The 19,464-nt window shown below is 44.2% G+C and overlaps 1 protein-coding gene across 2 annotated transcripts; it reads left to right on the forward strand.

Moving 5' to 3' along the window:
* The first annotated feature begins 296 nt into the window (after positions 1-296).
* On the forward strand, positions 297-17,593 carry LOC121549703 (zinc finger homeobox protein 2). 2 transcript variants are annotated; one of them, XM_041861545.2, is made up of 5 exons: positions 297-363; positions 2,296-2,454; positions 2,859-2,919; positions 3,228-7,426; positions 16,110-17,593. In XM_041861545.2, exons 1-5 carry the CDS (start codon positions 358-360, stop codon positions 16,521-16,523), a joined length of 4,839 nt encoding a protein of 1,612 aa, XP_041717479.2. In that variant the 5' UTR covers positions 297-357; the 3' UTR covers positions 16,524-17,593. The 2 variants fall into 2 exon arrangements, with proteins under 2 accessions (XP_041717479.2, XP_041717478.2); XM_041861544.2 differs by lacking the exon at positions 297-363 and adding an exon at positions 784-900.
* The last annotated feature ends 1,871 nt before the right edge of the window (positions 17,594-19,464 follow it).

The following is a 19,464-nucleotide window of genomic DNA, read 5'->3' on the forward strand; positions in this document are numbered from 1 at the left end:
GTGGTCTTATTGGCTTTGTTGCCATGTGGAAATGTACGATGTCATAGACAGAGAGCGCGTGCAGCAGTAACACTAGCTAGTACATTCGCATTATACATTTCAAATAGGCAAATATTATTTGAATGAACTAATATTGTTACATAAAGGTTTTATATTGACGACTAATGTCTGCGTCCCTGCTGAACGTCAGCAATCAGCCTTGGGGGGAGCTGTCGTGTGTTTACTAGAGGTAAGAGGGGAAAGAGGGAGAGAGCGAATGAGTGAGTGAGGGAGAGAGAGAGAACAGGCGAGGGAGGGCGACCAGAAAAACTTTTCAGTTTTAAAGAGCGAGAGGAAGCGTGTGCTGGAGCGGCGACCATGCAGGTAAATGCATTAACTAATTGCTCTGAAGTTAATTAAACGATATTGGCGATGTCTTGATTGCGATTGTGTTTGGAAGATTGCTGCGCAAATGATAGTTTCAATCGAACGATTAATTGTTGTATATCAAATAGTTCTATGCACCGAATTCGAACATTATTTTCAAACTTTTCAACCTCCCTTTCTCTTCACCCCACCACCCCCCTTTGCCGTGCGCAGTGTGCAAGTAGTCTGTTTCAAGTAGCTTAGCATTTGATTATTGTGTCAATTATTGCACGAAACCATCTACAATGATTGTTAAGATGTTCATGAATACTAAATATATTGGATAATGAAGCTGATCATTAAAATGCGTTCTGGGTTTTGTGGAATGGTGAGGGAGGAGGGGGTGCGATGTTTTTTTTTTTTTTACACATCTGTGAAGGGAAGCCATATTCATTAATTAAATCGCTTAGTCCATGTAGGCCTCAATTTGCGCTGTTGAGCAGGCAGCGGTTGGTGTAATACTGGATGCCCGATTGGCAGCCCACAATCTGTGGGGTAAGGGAACCACTCTAGGCCGAGGTTTCGGATTGGGAACCAAAAGCCTAGCGACTCAGTCTATGTATCTATTTGTAGTGGAACGCTATGCTTCAGGATGTGTAGCTATGTACACCTGGGCTAAGTATTGTTTTTTTTTTTGTCTACTGGACTAGCTAGTTGAAGGACGGTTGAGAGTGCGACGGGTTATCTTGCTAGCTAGCAGGTTGGCACCATTGTTTTGATCCTTTTGTTTAATTTCGCAACATTAATGAATAATCAATGCGGTAGTATCGAGTCTCTGTTTTAACCGTCTTTATAATTGCAGAGCAGAACTAGTGTTTCTTGCATTTCATAACATTAGTTAGTAACACAACGTTGATAGCTTGGCTAACTAGCTTGCTAGCTAATTGACTGATCACTGTTCCGCGTAGTTAATTAAGCTGTACCTTAATTAGCTAAAGAATCAAGAGCAATGGGCATTTTTTATATGTAACTTTACAGTTGTATAAATCATTTACACTGGTTTATAACGCACTGCACTCTCTCAACCATAATAATCATGCAACCTTGCTAGTAAAACGATATTTTCTGGGAACGGCTAGCTAGCTAATTGGTGAGGACGGAAGTGGGTAATACAGCAGTGTTGGTATTCGGCATGTATGTTTTTTTTATCGCTCATCGATTAATTTAGAAGTACCGGTATTCAAAGTTGTAGCCTAATAATAGGGTCGTTTTAAGTAGTTTGGTCTAATCACACAATTCAATTTCTGCCGAGTAGCATTGGAAAAGGACAACACTGCATTGTCTCGTGGTGGGGTATGCTGGCCGTTTACCAGGCTATTTCGTTGGTGTGTGTGAACGTTCAAATGGCCAATGGTTCGTTCATTAGTTACAATGAAGCGACATGTTATGTTTTGCATGACCCTAGATATCATACTCGTCTCAGAAATGTGCTAAATGTATGCTGGTCAAGGTCAATAATCAGGCCATTCACAACAATTGAAGTGGTTTAAATTTTTCTTCGTGCCAAGTGAAGTGACATTGCATTCGAGTCAGAAAATATTCGGTATTTTTTTGTTGTCTAATGTCATTTGAAGTTGATTTTATTGATTTGGACCGAGTTCATTTAAAACTATTTTGGGTGGGTCTGTAGCCTAAACAATTGGGATAGCGATAGGCTATATTTGTTTCTTCTGTTATCAGCGTCTGATAGGCCTCAATATAGATAATTAACTAACTTGGATCACTCTCACTGTTTAGGTTTATTTAGATTTCCAACATACTTACTGAAATAACATTTGCGCTGTCTAGCCTTTTTTTTTGTTTTGTTTTCTACAGAGAAACACCACTGGATATGGTCATGATTTCAAAGCAATATTTTTCAATCGACTGAAACACATTTTGATCTTGCAGGAGAAGTCTGGCGAGACAGTGTGCAGTGACAGCAACGAGGTGGCGGTGTGGTTGTGCCCCCTGTGTCAACAAGGGCTACCAGACAGGGGCTCCCTTTCTCTGCACCTGACAGACAGTCATAGCGTGCTCCATAACTGTGTAGACCAGCTGCTGGACATTGTAAGTAGTGCTACGCTACGCTACATCATATGGGTCAACAAAACTTGACATGTGTGTCTGTTATGTTGATGTATTTTATGAATGATACTTGGATGATGTCAAACAGAAATACATTATAAATTATTGTACATACATTGTGTATACATAGTTGTGGGATTTTAGACCGTTTAGGATGTGATAATACAATACAACTTTATTTATCCCCTTAGGGCATTATTAGTAGAGGATCCCTGGTTATGTGAAAGAATGCAAAATCGTAGAATGAGTCACCAATTTGTACTAAGATGCTCTCTTGTTGGACTGCAACACAAAGCAGTTGGTTCCTGTGTCAGCAGAATTTAGTCTTAAGGTAAAGTTTCCTTGACATGTTTTTCAGAATGAATTAATCACGTTTTCTTCACCAGGCTGCTCCCAAACAGGGGGCGAGGGGAGGGGACGGGGACACCGATGTTCAGCATGACGCAGGTGAGTTTGTCCTCCGATTGACAGCAGTACCTACCATTTTGCACTGGATTAATTGATCAATATTGTATTTACGAATGCATTTGATTTATGGATTATTTGAATAGAGGATACAAGCACATTGACAGAGTAGCCTAAACAACTAGCTTGTGCTCATTTTAAAACGTCTGTCACTAAGACGGTATTGTTACACCTACAAGCATACATCTGCTATGACTGTATTTGTGTTGTCAGGTAATCAATCAGGTGCTGTCAGGGTTCCATCTACCAAAAAAGCTTTTGAAATATCTTGCCTTTCTCCTTTACATCAGATGCCACATCAATACAGCTGAAGCTTTTAGAAGGCTCCACCTCCCTCTCAGACCTATGTCAAAATAATGAGAACACTGAAGGACCCCAACAAAATTCTGACAGTAGGCACACTCTCATTGGGTCTGAAGACAAAGATAAAGAGATGGACAAAGAAGTAGAGGGAACTAGAGACCCGGAGGGAGATGGAGTTGTCTTTGAGACAGATCAGGAGAGAAATCAGTCCACAGGAACACCTGACAACAATGAAGAGTCAACGGGTACAAATTGTGTAATGGCTGAAGGCGATGACAGCCGACCATTCAAGTGTAATGCGTGCTTAGAGGCTTTTCCTACAAGGACTGCATTAAGTGTTCACTACAACTCTGCATCCCATGTGCAATGGATGAGAACAGGATCCCTAAAACAGGGTGGTGAAAATGACACCCCAGCCACTCCCTCAGTCCCTTTTCTGTCTCGGCCATATCTATCAAACAAGCCCTACCAGTGCGCTGTTTGTCGAGTCTCTTACAACCATGCCATCACCCTGGAGAGTCATTTGAAATCTGTTTTGCACCAGACCCGCAGCAGAAATGCAGGAATCTCTGCCAACAGTGCAGCTGGAAATTCAGGAAGCAACAACATGGCTACCAACTTAGTAGTTACATCTGGGGGCAGCGCTGCACAGTTGGTTAGCACTACCACCAGCGATTGTGTCACCCCGGCAAGCCTGACAGCAGTAGCAATGACTACCAAAGACGGAGAACCAATTGAAACCCAGCCGGCTCCCTCACTGCTTTCCTCCCCTGTGGCCTCTGCTCAGGCAGTCTCAGCTTTTCTCACCCTCCTCACGTCCAGCCCAAGCTCTCTCTCTCACTCCCTCCTCCCCCCTCTGTTTGCGGCTGGTGCGTCACCTGCCACAGCCTCACCTCAGCTCATAACCCAGCCTCAGATGCTCGTCCCCTTTATCCTGAATGGGCTCCAAAGCCAGAGACTAAATCCAGAGCTTTTGACACAGTCTGTACCCTTACTAGGTCTCAATGCTGCTCAGCAAGCTATCCTGGCCCAAAGACTCGGTAGTTTACAGAACCAGTGGCCAGCTGTCGGTCACCAAGCAACCACACAAGCCTGTTCAGAAGACAACCAAACAAACAAGAGCAAAGTGAAGCAAGACACAAATGAGACGACAACTGAGGAGAAAGAGTCACTTAAGGCTGAGAAGGGGGAAAATAGGTCCATGGAATGTGGTGATGGAGAAAGAGAGATTTGTGAGGAGGATGGTAAAGGATATGCACAAGAGCTCCTCAGCGCATTGGTAAGCAAAAATAGCAAGGCTGAGTCATGTAGGATAGATGGAGATAATGAAATGAAAGCGAGCACAGCGGAGAGTGGGAACTCAGCAGATCACATGGGGGCAGATGAGAAATGGGGGGACATTGACAAGTGTAGTGACCGCTCACCGTCTGTTACCAGCAACTCAAACCTAAGTCCTACCACTTTAAATCTTATGCTTAGCCCTGATTCTACCCCTCAAAAATCTGAAGTTGGCACAAGCCCTTATGCCTCGGTCTGCTCCCCAAAATCTAGCCCCTCTAAACGCGCCTTCAATTCCTCTGATCCAACTCGTTCCCATGCTCATTTGAGGGCTTGCCACTTCTCCTCAGGCCCCCCGGTACTGTCAGAGTTTCAGATACAGGTTCTGCGTGCTTTTCTGGAGTCGCGTAGTGAGGCCGACGCGGCCAGTCCTCCCCGTGATGACTGCGAGTCGTTGGGCAGGGAGGTGGGGCTCACCGAGGCGGAGGTACGCAGGTGGCTCACAGAGGCCCGACGAGCCAAAAAGAGTCTGAAAGCTGGGGAAACAGGGCACATGAGCAGCATTGTAGCCTATGGTAAAAAATACAAGGGTCTTGATAATGAAGAGGAGGAAGGTTCTCTTACAATAGATGAGACCGAGGGTGGGGACAGCGACGAGGCCTCTGGCAGTCACGCAATGGATTTGTCCAATAGTGGAGGGCGGAAAGAGATTGGGAGGGAGAGCCAAGGGGACTCGTGTCTGACCTCAGACAATGAAGAATTCTACACCTCTGTCATTGTGAGTGATGAGGACAGCCTGAGTGGCTCCATGAGGGAGAGGCCAGGCAGCCCTGCTAAAGAGGAGGCTCTGGTAGAACTGGCAGGAGACAAGGGCTCAGGTGGAGGAAAGGTGCTGCGCTCCACCACTGTGTTCCTCTCAGACGCTGAGGATGACGATGATGCCGAGGAGGCCGCAGCTCAGAGAGCGAAGAGGAGGAAGAGGAAGAGGGAGTTGGAGGAGGTCGAGGTTAAGAAGGAGAGACTAGACCCCGACGTGGATTTACAACTAGAGGCTCAAGCTGATCCTCCTTCCCACCTTCCTATCACCATTGACCATCAACAGCTTACAAGTGGCATTCTACACCCCCTCCCTCTGTCTCTGTCCCTTACTCCATTCTCTACTCAGTTCCATAGCCCTTATGTTCTCTCTCTCCCTCCCTCAGTGGTTGGGCTCAGTGTTGCAGAAGGAGATGGAGGCAAAGTACCTGCCTTTCCAAACCCCCCTAACATCACCCGGTTCTCTGACCCTCTCATTACATCATCTCTCTCCTCCCACACCTCCCACTACATGTCTAATGGTGGAGACTGTGAGGCTGCTTTAGATCTCAGCATTGGGAAAAGCAACAGCTCAACATCTTATTCCTCCACGTCTATCACGGGTGACAAGACTTCAGCACAAAAGGGCCGTCTGCTTGACGGACTCGGTCTAAGGCCCACAGCTTTTGGGGTACCTGGGGAAGGGAGACTCATTGTGGTCAAGGTCAAACCTGAGCAAGCGACTTACAACAGCAGTGGCTTTGTCAGTGGCAATAACATGGCAAAGGCCAGCACTGTCTACATGAGGACAGAGGAGAGGGAAAAAGAGGAGCGGGACCAGAAAGGCAGGCCCAAAGCACGACGGTACCGGGACATGAGACGTTCCAGGACCATCATCCAGGCTGAGCAGCTAAATGTGCTTTATGGCTGCTATTTCAAAGACCCAAATCCTGGGAAACATGAGTTTGAGCAGATATCAGAGTGGGTCCATCTCCCGAAAAAAGTTGTACAGATCTGGTTCCAGAACATGCGGGCTAGGGAGCGCAAGGGCGAGGTTCGCTTCATCAGTGATGGCACTCTGGCAGCAGTTGGCAAACCGCTTATCAAGTTCACCTGGCCACTGTCACAACCCATCTTCTCCTGCACCCCCAAATCAAACCCCAACTCCAACAGCAGTCTCTCTACTGGAGCCAATCCAGTACGGACCCTCCCAAAGACGGAGGTGAAGAAGGAGGAAAATGTAAAAAAACAAGTTCCGAACAGGCCCAAGGTAGCCTCCTCTTCTGTGTCTTCAGTGAGCGGCAGTGTGTCTTCAGTGAGCGGCAGTGTGTCTTCAGTGAGCGGCAGTGTGTCTTCAGTGAGCGGCAGTGTGTCTTCAGTGAGCGGCAGTGTGTCTTCAGTGCCAAAGACCAAAATGGAGATGACAAACAATGTCACAATGGTCAAAATCGCCCCCAAAAGCATCGCTCCGGCCCTCGCTGTCATCCCCAAGGAAACCCGACCTCGCCCCTCTCCCAAACATGCGCCTGATGAGGAAGTGGATGATCGTAACCAAGAGAAGCCACTAGCCATGCCTGGCTCCACCAACCGCATGGTGCCAAAACTGCCCTCTACGCCAATTAGCAAGTCCCCTGCTGCGACGTCACAAAAACAAAAGGGGCTCAATTACTGGTCGGCAAAGGGCCCGTTTAAGATCAACACACTTTCTAGGGAACAGTTGGGTCTGTCAACACCCTGTACCCCCCCAGTTGTTGGTGCAACTGCTGCCCCCACTGCCATCACCATTTCTGCTGCCTCTGCTGCCACGACCGCAGCAACTACCACCACCACAACAGCAAGCCCTCAAACCACCATCAGCATTGTCACCATCGCTAAGACCGCTCCATCGGAGAGCAGCTTCCTGCACCACTCTACCACCCGCAGGCCACGCACACACCTGTCCTGTTTGCAGCTGTCCATCCTGCAGTCTTGCTATGAAACATGCGCCCACCCTAACGCGCTGGAGTGTGAGGCAGTAGGGACGGAGCTGGGGCTGCCGCTCAAGGTGGTGCAGATCTGGTTCCAGAATACCCGCGCCAAGGAGAAACGCTGGAGGCTGCAGCAGGAGAAACTGGTGAGACATTTTACTGTACAGTATGCAATGAATTGGTATATATGTGTGTGTGTGTGTGTGTACAGTGGGGAAAAAAAGTATTTAGTCAGCCACCAATTGTGCAAGTTCTCCCACTTAAAAAGATGAGAGAGGCCTGTAATTTTCATCATAGGTACACGTCAACTATGACAGACAAAATGAGAAAAAAATATCCAGAAAATCACTTTGTAGGATTTTTAATTAATTTATTGGCAAACGATGGTGGAAAATAAGTATTTGGTCAATAACAAAAGTTTCTCAATACTTTGTTATATACCCTTTGTTGGCAATGACACAGGTCAAACGTTTTCTGTAAGTCTTCACAAGGTTTTCACACACTGTTGCTTGTATTTTGGCCCATTCCTCCATGCAGATCTCCTCTAGAGCAGTGATGTTTTGGGGCTGTCGCTGGGCAACACAGACTTTCAACCCCCCTCTAAAGATTTTCTATGGGGTTGAGATCTGGAGACTGGCTAGGCCACTCCAGGACCTTGAAATGCTTCTTACGAAGCCACTCCTTCGTTGCCCGGGCGGTGTGTTTGGGATCATTGTCATGCTGAAAGACCCAGCCACGTTTCATCTTCAATGCCCTTGCTGATGGAAGGAGGTTTTCACTCAAAATCTCACGATACATGGCCCCATTCATTCTTTCCTTTACACGGATCAGTCGTCCTGGTCCCTTTGCAGAAAAACAGCCCAAAAGCATTATGTTTCCACCCCCATGCTTCACAGTAGGTATGGTGTTCTTTGGATGCAACTCAGCATTCTTTGTCCTCCAAACATGACGAGTTGAGTTTTTACCAAAAAGTTATATTTTGGTTTCATCTGACCATATGACATTCTCCCAATCCTCTTCTGGATCATCCAAATGCACTTCAGACGGGCCTGGACATGTACTGGCTTAAGCAGGGGGACACGTCTCGCACTGCAGGATTTGAGTCCCTGGCGGCGTAGTGTGTTACTGATGGTAGGCTTTGTTACTTTGGTCCCAGCTCTCTGCAGGTCATTCACTAGGTCCCCCCGTGTGGTCCTGGGATTTTTGCTCACCGTTCTTGTAATCATTTTGACCCCACGGGGTGAGATCTTGCGTGGAGCCCCATATTGAGGGAGATTATCAGTGGTCTTGTATGTCTTCCATTTCCTAATAATTGCTCCCACAGTTGATTTCTTCAAACCAAGCTGCTTACCTATTGCAGATTCAGTCTTCCCAGCCTGGTGCAAGTCTACAATTTTGTTTCTGGTGTCCTTTGACAGCTCTTTGGTCTTGGCCATTGTGGAGTTTGGAGTGTAACTGTTTGAGGTTGTGGACAGGTGTCTTTTATACTGATAACAAGTTCAAACAGGTGCCATTAATACAGGTAACGAGTGGAGGACAGAGGAGCCTCTTAAAGAACAAGTTACAGGTCTGTGAGAGCCAGAAATCTTGCTTGTTTGTAGGTGACCAAATACTTATTTTCCACCATAATTTGCAAATAAATTCATTAAAAATCCTACAATGGGATTTTCTGAAATTTTTTTTCTCAATTTGTCTGTCATAGTTGACGTGTACCTATGATGAAAATTACAGGCCTCTCTCATCTTTTTAAGTGGGAGAACTTGCACAATTGGTGGCTGACTAAATACTTTTTTTCCCCACTGTATATACAGTGAGGGGAAAAAAGTATTTGATCCCCTGCTGATTTTGTATGTTTGCCCACTGACAAAGACATGATCAGTCTATAATTTTAATGGTTGGTTTATTTGAACAGTCAGAGACAGAATAACAACCAAAAAAATCCAGAAAAACGCATGTCAAAAATGTTATGAATTAATTTGCATTTTAATGAGGGAAATAAGTATTTGACCCCTCTGCAAAAAATGACTTAGTACTTAGTGGCAAAACCCTTGTTGGCAATCACCAAGGTCAGACGTTTCTGGTAGTTGGCCACCAGGTTTGCACACATCTCAGGAGGGATTTTGTTCCACTCCTCTTTGCAGATCTTCTCCAAGTCATTAAGGTTTTGAGGCTGATGTTTGGCAACTCGAACCTTCAGCTCCCTCCACAGATTTTCTATGGGATTAAGGTCTGGAGACTGGCTAGGCCACTCCGGGACCTTAATGTGCTTCTTCTTGAGCCACTCCTTTGTTGCCTTGGCCGTGTGTTTTGGGTCATTGTCATGCTGGAATACCCATCCACGACCCATTTTCAATGCCCTGGCTGAGGGAAGGAGGTTCTCACCCAAGATTTGACAGTACATGGCCCCGTCCATCGTCCCTTTGATGCGGTGAAGTTGTCCTGTCCCCTTAGCAGAAAAACACCCCCAAAGCATAATGTTTCCACCTCCATGTTTGACGGTGGGGATGGTGTTCTTGGGGTCATAGGCAGCATTCCTCCTCCTCCAAACACGGCGAGTTGAGTTAATGCCAAAGAGCTCGATTTTGGTCTCATCTGACCACAACACTTTCACCCAGTTCTCCTCTGAATCATTCAGATGTTCATTGGCAAACTTCGGACGGCCCTGTATATGTGCTTTCTTGAGCAGGGGGACCTTGCGGGCGTTGCAGGATTTCAGTCCTTCACGGCCATAGTGTGTTACCAATTGTTTTCTTGGTGACTATGGTCCCAGCTGCCTTAAGATCATTGACAAGATCCTCCCGTGTAGTTCTGGGCTGATTCCTCACCGTTCTCATGAGCATTGCAACTCCACGAGGTGAGATCTTGCATGGAGCCCCAGGCCGAGTGAGATTGACAGTTATTTTGTGTTTCTTCCATTTGCAAATAATCGCACCAACTGTTGTCACCTTCTCACCAAGCTGCTTGGTGATGGTCTTGTAGCCCATTCCAGCCTTGTGTAGGTCTACAATCTTGTCCCTGACATCCTTGGAGAGCTCTTTGGTCTTGGCCATGATGGAGAGTTTGGAATCTGATTGATTGATTGCTTCTGTGGACAGGTGTCTTTTATACAGGTAATAAACTGAGATTAGGAGCACTCCCTTTAAGAGTGTGCTCCTAATCTCAGCTCATTACCTGTATAAAAGACACCTGGGAGCCAGAAATATTTCTGATTGAGAGTTTATTTTTATTTTTATTCTCTCTCACTGTTCAAATAAACCTACCATTAAAATGATAGACTGATCATTTCTTTGTCAGTGGGCAAACATACAAAATCAGCAGGGGATCAAATACTTTTTCCCTCACTGTGTGTGTGTGTGTGTGTGTGTGTGTGTATATATATATAAAAAATATATATATATATATATATATATATATATATATATATATATATATATATATATATATATATATATATATATATATATATATATATATATATATATATATATATATACAGTTGAAGTCGGAAGTTTACATACACTTAGGTTGGAGTAATTAAAATATGTTTTTCAACCACTCCACAAATTTCTTGTTAACAAACTATAATTTTGGCAAGTTGGTTAGGACATCTACTTTGTGCATGACACAAGTAATTTTTTCCAACAATTGTTTACAGACAGATTATTTCACTTATAATTCACTGTATCACAATTTCAGTGGATCAGAAGTTTACATACACTAAGTTGACTGTGCCTTTAAACAGCTTGGAAAATTCCAGAAAATGATGTCATGGCTTTAGAAGCTTCTGATAGGCTAATTGACATAATTTGAGTCAATTGGAGGTGTACCTGTGGATGTATTTCAAGGCCTACTTTCAAACTCAGTGCCTCTTTGCTTGACATCATGGGAAAATCAAAAGAAATCAGCCAAGACCAAAAAGTCTGGTTCATCTTTGGGAGCAATTTCCAAACGCCTGAAGGTACCACGTTCATCTGTACAAACAATAGTACGCAAGTATAAATACCATGGGACCACGCAGCCGTCATACCGCTCAGGAAGGAGATGCGTTCTGTCTCCTAGAGATGAATGTACTTTGGTGCAAAAAGTGCAAATCAATCCCAGAACAACAGCAAAGGAACTTGTGAAGATGCTGGAAGAAACCTGTACAAAAGTATCAATATCCACAGTAAAACGAGTCCTATATCGACATAACCTGAAAGGCTGCTTAGCAAGGAAGAAGCCACTGCTCAAAAACCGCCATAAAAAAGCCAGACTACGGTTTGCAACTGCACATGGGGAAATTATCGTACTTTTTGGAGAAATGTCCTCTGGTCTGATGAAACAAAAATAGAACTTTTTGGCCATAATGACCATCGTTATGTTTGGAAGAAAAAGGTGGACGCTTGCAAGCTGCAAGCCGAAGAACACCATCCCAACCGTGAAGCACAGAGGTGGCAGCATCATGCTGTGGGGGTGCTTTGCTGCAGGAGGGACTGGTGCACTTCACAAAATAGATGGCATCATGAGGAAGGAAAATTATGTGGATATATTGAAGCAACATCTCAAAACATCAGTCAGGAAGTTGAAGCTTGGTCGCAAATGGGTCTTCCAAATGGACAATGACTCAAAGCATACTTTCAAAATTGTGGCAAAATGGCTTAAGGACAACAAAGTCAAGGTATTGGAGTGGCCATCACAAAGCCCTGACCTCAATCCTATAGAAAATGTGTGGGCAGAACTGAAAAAGCGTGTCAGAGCAAGGAGGCCTACAAACCTGACTCAGTTACACCAGCTCTGTCAGGAGGAATGGGCAAAAATTCACCCAACTTATTGTGGGAAGCTTGTGGAAGGCTACCCGAAACGTTTGACCCAAGTTAAACAATTTAAAGGCAATGCTACCAAATACTAATTGAGTGTATGTAAACTTCTGACCCACTGGGAATGTGATGAAAGAAATAAAAGCTGAAATAAATAATTCTCTCTACTATTATTCTGACATTTCACATTCTTAAAATAAAGTGGTGATCCTAACTGACCTAAAACAGGGAATTTGTACTAGGAATTGTGAAAAACTGAGTTTAAATGTATTTGGCTAAGGTGTATGGAAACTTCCGATTTCAACTGTGTGTGTGTGTGTGTGTGTGTGTATATATATATATATATATATACACACACACAGTGGGGGAAAAAAAGTATTTAGTCAGCCACCAATTGTGCAAGTTCTCCCACTTAAAAAGATGAGAGCGGCCTGTAATTTTCATCATAGGTACACGTCAACTATGACAGACAAATTGAGAAGAAAAAAAATCCAGAATCACAATGAATTTCTGTGCAAATTATGGTGGAAAATAAGTATTTGGTCACCTACAAACAAGCAAGATTTCTGGCTCTCACAGACCTGTAACTTCTTCTTTAAGAGGCTCCTCTGTCCTCCACTCGTTACCTGTATTAATGGCACCCGTTTGAACTTGTTATCAGTATAAAAGACACCTGTCCACAACCTCAAACAGTCACACTCCAAACTCCACTATGGCCAATACCAAAGAGCTGTCAAAGGACACCAGAAACAAAATTGTAGACCTGCACCAGGCTGGGAAGACTGAATCTGCAATAGGTAAGCAGCTTGGTTTGAAGAAATCAACTGTGGGAGCAATTATTAGGAAATGGAAGACATACAAGACCACTGATAATCTCCCTCGATCTGGGGCTCCACGCAAGATCTCACCCCGTGGGGTCAAAATGATCACAAGAACGGTGAGCAAAAATCCCAGAACCACACGGGGGGACCTAGTGAATGACCTGCAGAGAGCTGGGACCAAAGTAACAAAGCCTACCATCAGTAACACACTACGCCGCCAGGGATTCAAATCCTGCAGTGCCAGACGTGTCCCCCTGTTTAAGTCAGTACATGTCCAGGCCCGTCTGAAGTTTGCTAGAGTGCATTTGGATGATCCAGAAGAGGATTGGGAGAATGTCATATGGTCAGATGAAGCCAAAATAGAACTTTTTGGTAAAAACTCAACTCGTCGTGTTTGGAGGACAAAGAATGCTGAGTTGCATCCAAAGAACACCATACCTACTGTGAAGCATGGGGGTGGAAACATCATGCTTTGGGGCTGTTTTTCTGCAAAGGGACCAGGACGACTGATCCGGGTAAAGGAAAGAATGAATGGGGCCAAGTATCGTGAGATTTTGAGTGAAAACCTCCTTCCATCAGCAAGGGCATTGAAGATGAAACGTGGCTGGGTCTTTCAGCATGAAAATGATCCCAAACACACCGCCCGGGCAACGAAGGAGTGGCTTCGTAAGAAGCATTTCAAGGTCCTGGAGTGGCCTAGCCAGTCTCCAGATCTCAAGCCCATAGAAAATCTTTGGAGGGAGTTGAAAGTCTGTTGCCCAGCGACAGCCCCAAAACATCACTGCTCTAGAGGAGATCTGCATGGAGGAATGGGCCAAAATAACAGCAACAGTGTGTGAAAACCTTGTGAAGACTTACAGGAAACGTTTGACCTGTGTCATTGCCAACAAAGGGTATATAACAAAGTATTGAGAAACATTTGTTATTGACCACATACTTATTTTCCACCATAATTTGCAAATAAATTCATTAAAAATCCTACAATGTGATTTTCTGGATTTTCTTTTTCTCATTTTGTCTGTCATAGTTGACGTGTACCTATGATGAAAATTACAGGCCTGTCTCATCTTTTTAAGTGGGAGAACTTGCACAATTGGTGGCTGACTAAATACTTTTTTTCCCCACTATGTATGTATGTGTGTGTGTGTGTGTGTGTGTATATATATATATATATATATATATATGGACAGGTTTTCACAGAAAGAGATTAAGCCCAGTTGTGGACAAGAAATATATTTCTAAAGGAGCTCTCCATTGTGTGTGTTAGGCCAGGACTAGGCTGTGTCTGGGAAACCAGCCCTAAAACTTTGCTTCTTGTCTAGAACTGTATATATGTACAGTACCAGTCAAAAGTTTACACACCTACTCATTCAAGGGTTTTCTTTATTTTTTACTTTTTTCTACATTGTAGAATAGTAGTGAAGACATCAAAACTATGAAATAACACCTATGGAGTCATGTAGTAACCAAAAAAGCGTTAAACAAATCAAAATATATTTTGAGATTCTTTAAATAGCCACCCTTTGCCTTGATGACAGCTTTGCACACTCTTGGCATTCTCTTAACCAGCTTCACCTGGAATGCTTTTCCAACAGTCTTGAAGGAGTTCCCACATATTCTTAGCACTTGTTGGATGCTATTCCTTCACTCTGCCGTCCGACACATCCCAAACCATCTCAATTGGGTTGAGGTTGGGGAATTGTGGAGGCCAGGTCATCACTCTCCTTCTTGGTCAAATAGCAGCCCTTACACGGCCTGGAGGTGTGTTGGGTCATTGTCCTGTTGAAAAACAAATGATAGTCTCCTGAGTGGCGCAGTGGTCTAAGGCACTGAATCGCAGTGCTAGCTGTGCCACTAGAGATCCTGGTTCGAATCCAGGCTCTGTCGCAGCTGGCCGCAACTGGGAGACTCATGGGCGGCGCACAATTGGCCTAGTGTCGTCCAGGGTAGGGGAGGGAATGGCCAGCAGGGATGTAAAAAAAATGTATTCACTAACTGTAAGTCGCTCTGGATAATGACTAAAATGTAAATGTAATAGTCCCACTAAGCCCAAACCAGATGGGATGACGTATCACAGCAGAATGCTGTGGTAGCCATCCTGGTTAAATGTGCATTGAATTCTAAATAAATCATAGACAGTGTCACCAGCAAAGCACCATAACACTACCTCCTCCATGCTTTACAGTGGGAACTACACATGTAGAGATCATCTGTTCACCCACACCGCGTCTCACAAAGACACAGCGGTTGGAACCAAAAATCTCAAATTTGGACACCAGACCAAAGGACACATTTCCACAGGTCTAATGTCCATTGTTCGTGTTTCTTGGCCCAAGCAGGTCTCTTCTTCTTATTGGTGTCCTTTAGTAGTGGTTTCTTTGCAGCAATTTGACCATGAAGGCCTGATTCACACAGTCCCCTCTGAACAGTTGATGTTGAAATGTGTCCGTTACTTGAAGTCTGTGAAGCACTTATTTGGGCTGCAATTTCTGAGGCTGGTAACTCTAGTGAACTTATCCTCTGCAGTAGAGGTAACTCTGGGTCTTCCATTCCTGTGGTGTTCCTCATTATAGCCAGTTTCATCATAGCGCTTGATGGTTTTTGCGATTGCACTTGAAGATACTTTCAAAGTTCTTGAAATGTTCCGTATTGACTGACCTTCATGTCTTAAAGTAACGATGGACTGTCATTTCTCTTTGCTTATTTGAGCTGTTCTTGCCATAATATGGACTTGGTCTTTTACCAAATAGGGCTATCTTCTGTATACCACCCCTACTTTGTCACAACACAACTGGTTGGCTCAAACGCATTAAGAAGGAAAGAAATTCCACAAATTAACTTTTAAGAAGGCACACCTGTTAATTGAAATGCATTCCAGGTGACTACCTCATGAAGCTGGTTGAGAGAATGCAAAGAGTGTGCAAAGCTGTCATCAAGGTAAATGGTGGCTATTTTGAAGAATCTCAAATATATATATTTTTGTTACTACATGATTCCATATGTGTTATTTCATAGTTTTGATGTCTTCACTATTATTCTACAATGTACAAATAAAGAAAAACCCTTGAATGTAGGTGTGTCCAAACTTTTGACTGGTAGTGTAAGTTGAGGTAGTACACCAGTGACCGTTTGGCCTTTTTGTTGAACATGCATGTCAGAAGCCAGTGTTGGAGTAACATCTTGGTCTCTGCCCCTCTCTCTCCCCCTTGTAGTCTCCTGTGTCGTCAGATCCCTCCCAGAAGGTTGACATGAGCTCGGGCAGCTACCTGCAGTACAACGCTCTGCGAGCCCACCGTCCCATCCTTCCCAAACCGGTTCAGCTGACCGTCCTGGAGCCCTCTTCTCCCCCAGCCGGGGGCCAGCCTGCAGGCCGAGAGACGCTGAGAGGCAAGTGCGAGGCCTGCAACACAGGCTTTGAGTCCAGAGCAGCAGCAAGATCCCATGTCTTCTCCCTTCGGCATCTAGCCACTCTGAGAACCACTAACTTTGGCCAGCCGGCGACCATCGTCAACAATAAATCTGATACCGGGTCTATTTCTGTTTCCGCCTCCGGGTCTTGTGTGGAGGACCCTCCAGCTTCCCCACCCCCAACTCCAACCCCACCCCCAGCCAGCAGCACCAGCTAAGGCACCCGACTCCGGACCTATTGGGCTCCTTACATTTTTATAAACACATTGGGCACTGGTCCTCCAAGCTAATATTCTTTAGTTTCTGATGGAACGGCCCAATCACCTACCACCCTTGCTCCCCCTCTCATTGGAAGTCTTTCTGCCGAGTTCTTGTGTCCAAACTGGATACAGTTGTTGTCACACTGCTTCACCAAAAGTTATGAAATGAGTGAACATTTACCAATCCCCTTTGATATTGTCCTGGGCTGCGGTTAGAATCTTTGTCGCCACATCCTTGTCCTAAACCATCCTGGCCCAATTTTTTTAAATCACTCTTACAAAACGTGTGTATTATCCCTAAAGACTGTGCTTATGCAAAAACAATTAGGCCATTATCTGACAGACTTAAAAGATTCTTATCCTCGTGACCTGTAACTGGATAGATTTGACCAGAAGAAATGAGAAGTAGCTCTGTTTTAGTGGCGTTGAACTTGCCGTCTTGATTGGGTCTGTATCAGTACAAACGTTCTGTCAGGATACAGGTGGAGTGTGTTCAGAGATGGTTCATGCCACGTCACATGGAATCGAAAGGTACTTTTAACTGATGGGACTAGAATTGGCCTGTTAAACTGAACAGATGATCCCCTCCTGTAAACACACTGGCTGCGGCTGAAATGGAATCCTATTCCCTATATAGTGCACTACTTTCGACCAGAGCTCCATGGGCCCTGGTCAAAAGTAGTTCACTATATAGGGTGCCATTTGGGATGCACCCATTCACTGTGTTCTCATGACAATCCTCTATAGACAGGGAAAAGAGAGGCTGAAGAGGGCAGACTCTCATTATACGGCACTTTGATGCGTTTTACATTGTATGAAACGTTTTTATTCTTAAGCGTTCTTATGCAGAGCGTCTTTCTACTTAATGAAAGATGTGCGTGTTGCATGTTGGATGTCTTATTGTAAGTCATGAATTAAATTGAAGCATTGTTTTTGGTACTTGCAGTCTGTCAAAAAAAGATCTACAGTGAGGGGAAAAAAGTATTTGATCCCCTGCTGATTTTGTATGTTTGCCCACTGACAAAGAAATGATCAGTCTATAATTTTAATGGTAGGTTTATTTGAACAGTGAGAGACAGAATAACAACAAAGAAATCCAGACAAATGCATGTCAAAAATGTTATAAATTGATTTGCATTTTAAATTAGGGAAATAAGTATTTGACCCCTCTGCAAAACATGACTTAGTACTTGGTGGCAAAACCCTTGTTGGCAATCAGAGGTCAGACGTTTCTTGTAGTTGGCTACCAGGTTTGCACACTTCTCAGGAGGGATTTTGTCCCACTCCTCTTTGCAGATCTTCTCCAAGTCATTTAAGGTTTTGAGGCTGACGTTTGGCAACTCGAACCTTCAGCTCCCTCCACAGATTTTCTCCCTCCACAGATTTTCTATGGGATTAAGGTCTGGAGACTGGCTAGGCCACTCCAGGACCTTAATGTGCTTCTTCTTGAGCCACTCCTTTGTTGCCTTGGCCGTGTGTTTTGGGTCATTGTCATGCTGGAATACCCATCCACGACCCATTTTCAATGCCCTGGCTGAGGGAAGGAGGTTCTCACCCAAGATTTGACGGTACATGGCCCCGTTCATCGTCCATTTGATGCGGTGAAGTTGTCCTGTCCCCTTAGCAGAAAAACACCCCCAAAGCATAATGTTTGAGTTGATGCCAAAGAGCTCAATTTTGGTATCATCTGACCACAACACTTTCACCCAGTTCTCTGAATCATTCAGATGTTCATTGGCAAACTTCAGGCGGGCCTGTATATGTGCTTTCTTGAGCAGGGGGACCTTGCGGGCGCTGCAGGATTTCAGTCCTTCACGGCATAGTGTGTTACCAATTGTTTTCTTGGTGACTATGGTCCCAGCTGCCTTGAGATCATTAACAAGATCCTCCCGTGTAGTTCTGGGCTGATTCCTCACCGTTCTCATGATCATTGCAACTCCACAAGGTGAGATCTTGCATGGAGCCCCAGGCCGAGGGAGATTGACAGTTATATTGTGTTTCTTCCATTTGCGAATAATCGCACCAACTGTTGTCACCTTCTCACCAAGCTGCTTGGCGATGGTCTTGTAGCCCATTCCAGCCTTGTGTAGGTCTACAATCTTGTCCCTGACATCCTTGGAGAGCTCTTTGGTCTTGGCCATGGTGGAGAGTTTGGAATCTGGTTGATTGATTGCTTTTGTGGACAGGTATCTTTTATACAGGTAACAAACTGAGATTAGGAGCACTCCCTTTAAGAGTGTGCTCCTAATCTCAGCTCGTTACCTGTATAAAAGACACCTGGGAGCCAGAAATCTTTCTGATTGAGAGGGAGTCAAATACTTATTTCCCTCATTAAAATGAAAATCAATTTATAACATTTTTGACATGCGTTTTTCTGGATTTTTTTGTTATTCTGTCTCTCACTGTTCAAATAAACCTACCATTCAAATTATAGACTGATCATGTCTTTGTCAGTGGGCAAACGTACAAAATCAGCAGGGGATCAAATACTTTTCCCTCACTGTACATTGAGTCATTTAAACACCAAACAAAATGGATCAGACCTTACTGCTGTGCAAGGAAAGTCTTAGTCCTGACACTTGTTAAATTATTTCTCAATTTATTAATTCACTAGTGGTGTGAAAGATCTATTGAATGAATGTGGAGCAAGAAAATAACATATTTCCTCCCTTTTTTGTCAATGAAAATATCCACAACAAATCATTGCAAGCATAAGATTGAAACAAGTGTTATTCCTTATAACCATCAATATACACTGAACAAAAATATAAACGCAACGTAAAATGTTGGTCCCATGTTTCATGAGCTGAAATGAAAGATCCCTGAAATTTTCCATAGGCACAAAAACCTTATTTCTCTCATTTTGTGCACAAATGTGTTTGCGTCCCTGTTAGTGAGC

Source organism: Coregonus clupeaformis, chromosome 34 (assembly GCF_020615455.1).
Source record: "Coregonus clupeaformis isolate EN_2021a chromosome 34, ASM2061545v1, whole genome shotgun sequence".
Lineage (NCBI taxonomy): Eukaryota > Metazoa > Chordata > Actinopteri > Salmoniformes > Salmonidae > Coregonus > Coregonus clupeaformis.